General features: G+C 35.3%; 1 protein-coding gene across 1 annotated transcript in view; it reads right to left on the minus strand.

Moving 5' to 3' along the window:
• Positions 1–4,757, minus strand: part of LOC106962008 (B-cell receptor CD22-like) — a 15,141-nt gene extending 10,384 nt beyond the window's left edge. The window contains exons 1-11 of the mRNA XM_015056149.1: positions 4,499–4,757; positions 4,137–4,412; positions 3,241–3,504; positions 2,320–2,442; positions 2,167–2,182; positions 1,967–2,052; positions 1,444–1,497; positions 1,283–1,339; positions 1,135–1,194; positions 839–895; positions 143–202 (exon numbers count right to left, since the gene is read on the minus strand). Of these exons, the coding sequence (XP_014911635.1) occupies positions 143–202; positions 839–895; positions 1,135–1,194; positions 1,283–1,339; positions 1,444–1,497; positions 1,967–2,052; positions 2,167–2,182; positions 2,320–2,442; positions 3,241–3,504; positions 4,137–4,395 (1,036 nt within the window). The 5' untranslated portion in view covers positions 4,396–4,412; positions 4,499–4,757. The remainder of the gene's footprint in view (positions 1–142; positions 203–838; positions 896–1,134; positions 1,195–1,282; positions 1,340–1,443; positions 1,498–1,966; positions 2,053–2,166; positions 2,183–2,319; positions 2,443–3,240; positions 3,505–4,136; positions 4,413–4,498) is intronic.
• Positions 4,758–5,594: the final 837 nt, after the last annotated feature.

Here is a 5,594-nt window from a genome sequence, read left to right on the forward strand (position 1 = left end):
TGGAGGGAACTAAAGATTAGGATTAAGGTGATGACAAGGTGCCATTACAATTTAAATACTTTGAGTTCATCACCAATGATCTTTAAAATAGCAGTGACAAAACCTGGTCAGCAAACCGTGACAGGGGTTTTATTGGCAGTACCTGCAGCTTCTTTTTTCACATTAGCGTAAACAGCGCCCACTTCTGGACCGACACGAAGTCCTGTTGAGATGGAAAAAAAAACAAGGAAAAAAATCAAAGATTAGATCAGCTGCAGTATGTAAGTTTGTATTAAAATATAATTAAGAACTACATATAAGTGCATACTTAGAAATCATTATGTTGTGCCAATTAAATATAAGACAGATAAAGTGAAAAAATAATAATTTAGCTCCTCTGCCTTTTCCCAGCGCTAACGACAGGAATACATCACTGAGTCAGAACCAGCCAATCAGACCCAGGAGGAGGGTCTTAGCGTTGTCAATCACTCTCTTGCTGCCACCAATGTTAATGCTAGTTAGCATAGCCACAGATGAAGGCGGATAACGTTTTTTTTTTTTTTTAACAGTAAGTTGTTTTTCTACCATTGGCAGATTGAGCAGTAGTGATTGACAGCACTAAGACCCTCCTCCTCCTAGCTCTGATTGGTTGTTTTTGACCAGAAATGGTGGATTTTTGCATAACACAATTGTAACACTGGGAAGAGGAGGAAGAGCCTAATCTTTTCCCAGATTATCTGTCAGACGTCATACTACCACTACATGGTGACGGTTATGAAAAACATATTTTTGTAAAAGTTAAATACTGCAGATTTAAGAACAGTTCTGATTCTGTAAACTGAATATGTTTGCGTCTTACTCTTTGTTCCAAAGTTTTTTACTTCAAGCAGAGAGTACCCATTGTCTATGGATTCATCTGCAAATAAAATATTGAATGATTATATATCTGTTGTTTATCATTAGGCTTCCTAATTGACCAATAAGTTGCATTCTTAACTTTAACAAATAATACTCTACCATTCCTTATGACATCACAACATTTGAATGACTAATTGAAACAAATGTCAGTTAAAGCATAAATAAGGATTAGAGGTTTAATAAATTAGATTAGTGAAAAGTTCATTCATCTCAGTGACTCAAATCAGCATGAATTACCTATAGCTGTTGTTCTCACATGTGACCAAAGAGCGCCCTCTTCTGGATCATGAGGATTCCCTGTTGAGATGAAAACCAAAGAACTGAATGTTAAAATTCGTTCTGATTTCTGTTCCTCTGCCGTAAACTAAATATATTTCCATCTTACTCTTTGTCCCAGAGTTTTTTAATTCAGTCAGGGAGTACACGGTGTCGATGGATTTACCTGCAAATAAAATATTTACAGGTTATATACGAATTGTTCATGATTAAACTTCCTAAGTGACCAACAGGTTGGCATCATTAACAACTTTAACAAAATTACTTTACCGTTCCTGTTGACCTCAGAGGTTCTGAGCGGCAAACCGAGGGAAGAATCGTTTACTGTAAAGAATAAATAAGGACAAGAGGCTTACAGTTATTTTCAATAAATTAGGATATTATTAAAATCTTAATTCATTCCAAAAACTCAGTTCACACACCAAGTAGATTCACTAAACACAGACTGATTGTTTAAAGACTTTTTTTTTATTAACTTTGACATAATTATATAATTATACTAATGAAAACATGAGATTTCAGGTTAGAATATTTAATCAGACCACTTTAAAAACATACACTTAATGCAAAAATACACATTGATGAAAAGTATGTTTAATATCTGATAGGAGGTTTTTCTCAAAATCTTTAATTTGACAATGAAACCTCATTGGAACACATATTCAGTTTTGTTTTGTTTTTGTTTTTTTGTTTTTTTATGTGAATGAAAATAAGTTTAGCTTTGTTTATCTTCTATTTATTTAGTTGAGAAAAAAAAAAAACATAAATTATTCCAATGAATCTGCTCCCTAACCCTGAGGGGGGGAGGTGTACGTCTCACTCTGGTTGACTTCATGATTAGTGGTGAAGCTCTGACTGGGGCTCTGTGATGGAGTTAATCTAAAACAGAAGAAATGTGACCACTTTACTAGAAAAACAACCAGAAATTACTGATGAAGGTACAAAGAAAATATACTTTTAATAAAAAGAGACGATCAGATGTCATGTACTCACCTCATGTGCCCCAAATCTGTAGAAACAATTGAAAATAACTTCACTATTCAAATAGTTTTTTTGTTTTTTTTTTGTCACAACATTAGAATGCATCTTGATTGATTTAAAACACTTTAGATGATGAGCCTGATCCAGAAAAAACGTCTCTCTCACCTTTCATCTGTCTGCTGCGCCAAAACAAGAGCAGCAGAATGACGAGACTGATTCCACCGAGGAGAGCAACAACCAACAGCACAAATAATGAAGAGCCGACTGGACCGCTGGACTCGACGGACACTGGAAACATAAAACATGAAAAAGGAATTATGATTTTATCATCTCAAAAAAAGACATCTTAAAGATGATTAGAAATAAAATCTACAGCACATCCAAAAGCTTCTTTTAAATAAGGCAACAAAAGGCATGTTTCAAGATGGTAAGAGAAATGTAACTTATCACTGTAATGTATAATGACTGTATCTATATGTTTTAATGAGTGAAGAGGAGGATTTATTGTTAAAAGAAGCCTGCAGTACGGACTGTTAAGAAGCAACTAGAGTTAAAGGAGGAGATCTTCTGAATAATCTTAGTTTAAATGAAACGATGTGTTTCCTCTTCTCTCTCTGCCTTTCAAATTAATATCAATGAAGGTCTATTGCACAAAAACGATACAGCAATCCTCTAAAAGCAATGCATATCATGGAAACGTGTAACTATGCAAGAAATCACTGGGTTCTTGAGAAAATTCCTTTTTAATATTTATTTGTGAATAATTAAAATTATTAAAATTGTATTTCTCTGTTTTTTTGTTGTTGTTATAACAAAATCCAAATTATTTGCTGTAAGGCATATTTTTAATGGCTTGAAAAAATACAAATTTGGACTTTTGAGGATGATTCTCAGTTTCTGCTTTGTTCTTTCCAAAAACAACTGAATGTTTTTTTTTTTTTTTAAATGTTGAAAAAAAAATCATTATTTTGAATTGTATTTTGGACTTATTGGTCAGAATTTAGTCAGTGAAACTTGAAGCAGATTGTGAAGCTGAGAGCAAAAAGTAAGAAACCAAAAACAAAGATGTTTACTAGAATAACTTACTGATGTGGATGGGATCACTGTAGTCTGTGTAGTAAACTGGTTCTCCTCTTCCTCCTCTGCACCAGTACAGTCCTTCCTCTGAGACGCTCACTTGTCCATCTGTCCATTCTCTGGTCAGAGGCTCGGAGGATTTTTCTCCTCTGTACCAGAAATATTTCCAACTAAATGATGATGATGACGATGTGTTTAGTGAGCAGGTCAGCGTCACGTTGCCTCCTACTGGTAGCTCTGTGCTGTCCGTACTCAGATGGGCCTTTGGTTTACCTGTTGGCGAGTTTAGCATAGAGACAACAAAAATATAAGAAACGGCATAGATGTGAGTCACGCATACAATTCTATACAGGAGACAGCTGGTCAACATATTCCATAAACTAGCATTTTCATATAAAGTATTTTAGTCTGTGAAGTTTGCATCTTATCAGCTGTGCTAAATTTGTTCACAATCTGAAACGGACCAATCAAACCTGGCCTGGATTATTCCAAGCAGGAAAGACACTGATTGAACTTTTTTGTTCTATGACCAATTATTTCTCTTTGAGTCAACAGAAGGTGCTATTTGAGTTAGAAACACCACTGGAGGTGATGTTTGTTGTAATGAATGTCTCTCTCCTGCCCTGTTGCACGTCAGAGTCTGACCGACCCAAAAGGCAGTTCCTTCTCTGAATTCTTTTTCATCTTGCTCCTCACATAAAATATAGACAATTAAAAATCTATGAAATTTTAACAAAAACCGCAGGTGTGTGTGTGAATCTGCGTCTGGTAATTTTTTGGCTAAGACGTGTTTGTTCTGCATTCACTGAAGTTACTCACAGTGGCTAGAGAATCCAGAAACTTAACTCAAGAGTAGCAAGTAGTAGTAGAAATCTTAGAAAACACATGAATTCAACATGGCGTACCTGATACGGACACTGAGATGGGTTCACTCCACTCTGTCGAAGAAAACCCGCCATCTTTGAGTAAAGACAGACACCTGTAATCTCCACTGTTTGACTCAGAAACACTGAAAGTCAAGTTTTTTTCATGCGTCATGTGTATAAACGACCCATCTCTCCTCCATTCATACGTCCACTCAGTGGTTTCTCCTCCATGGACCTCACATGTCAGACTGATCGTCTCACCACTGAACATCTGAGGCCAGTTTGGGTGTAGAGTCATAACAACCTTGTTGGAAACTGTTTAGATCAGACATGAAGAGAATCATGAAATCAGACAAGAAAAATCAGCATTGTTAGTTCTATTTTTATCTGAATGAACTCACAGGTTATTTTGATTGTAGTCCTGTTACTTAAATGACTTTGCTGGTTGCCTGTTTCGCTCACACCCTTGCATTGATAAAAACCTCCTTGTGTGACATTAATAATCTTGCTTTGTTGGTTATCATTTTTGATTTGAACGGGGAGAGTGTCCGCAGTCGATCTGAACCATCTGTATTTCCATCCAGCAGAGTTGTCCACAGAGCAGCTCAGCGCCACACTGCCCCCTACTGGTATAGTTGTTGGACCTGCTGTCAGAATGGCTCTGAGTCTGTCAGCTGTTATCAAGCACACAAAAATATGTTTTAAAAAATAACTTAAAAACACCAATATTGTTCCAACGGGTATTTGTATCATTACTAACTTGTAAACTAATAAAACTTTACAATGATTGTCTCTTTAAGTCAATCATTGTAAAGTTCTGCCAGTTTGTACAGAAAAATAAAATAAAAAGTAATAGGTTGTTTTGTATTTGTTCCCTGTTATAATTCACAAATGGTGATAGTTTGCAGAAATCTGAATTTAAGACATTTTTTTATATTGCACATATGCTTTTATTGTATAGGGAATAAACATTCAAGTTTATAAATGCCATTGTTTTATGTACGTACATAAAAATGTATCTAATCTTCCAGCTTGCAGGCATTTTGTTATAGTGGGACACAAACTGGAAACCTTTAGGGGGTCAGATAACTAAACCTGTGTCAAAAGATAAATTGTGTTCAAATGTCGATAGGAATAAAAGTGAAGTTACCTTGAGCCTGTCCACAGCAGATGAAGATGATCCACACTAAAGTAAATGTTGAAAATTTTATACGAAAAAAGTTAAAGCAAAACAACAGAAGGCGTCTGTTTTATATGTCCAGTCTGTCCAATGTCGATCAGATATTCTGTTTATTAAATGTTTTTAAGAAAACAATTTAATATTTTCTCGCTCCAAGAGATCAGAATTTAGCCAGTTTCTGTTGCGCAACAGTTTTTTGTCTACAAAGGTCACGGCACGGTTTAGAAGTACTGCCCAGCCATGAAAAATATAATTTAATTATTAAAAAGAAACAGGTTTATCAACACTGTTCTGTTGACAAAAGTTGACAAACATTT

This window comes from Poecilia latipinna, unplaced genomic scaffold (assembly GCF_001443285.1).
Source record: "Poecilia latipinna isolate Pla-1442-1.1 unplaced genomic scaffold, P_latipinna-1.0 Scaffold1360, whole genome shotgun sequence".
NCBI classification, from domain to species: domain Eukaryota; kingdom Metazoa; phylum Chordata; class Actinopteri; order Cyprinodontiformes; family Poeciliidae; genus Poecilia; species Poecilia latipinna.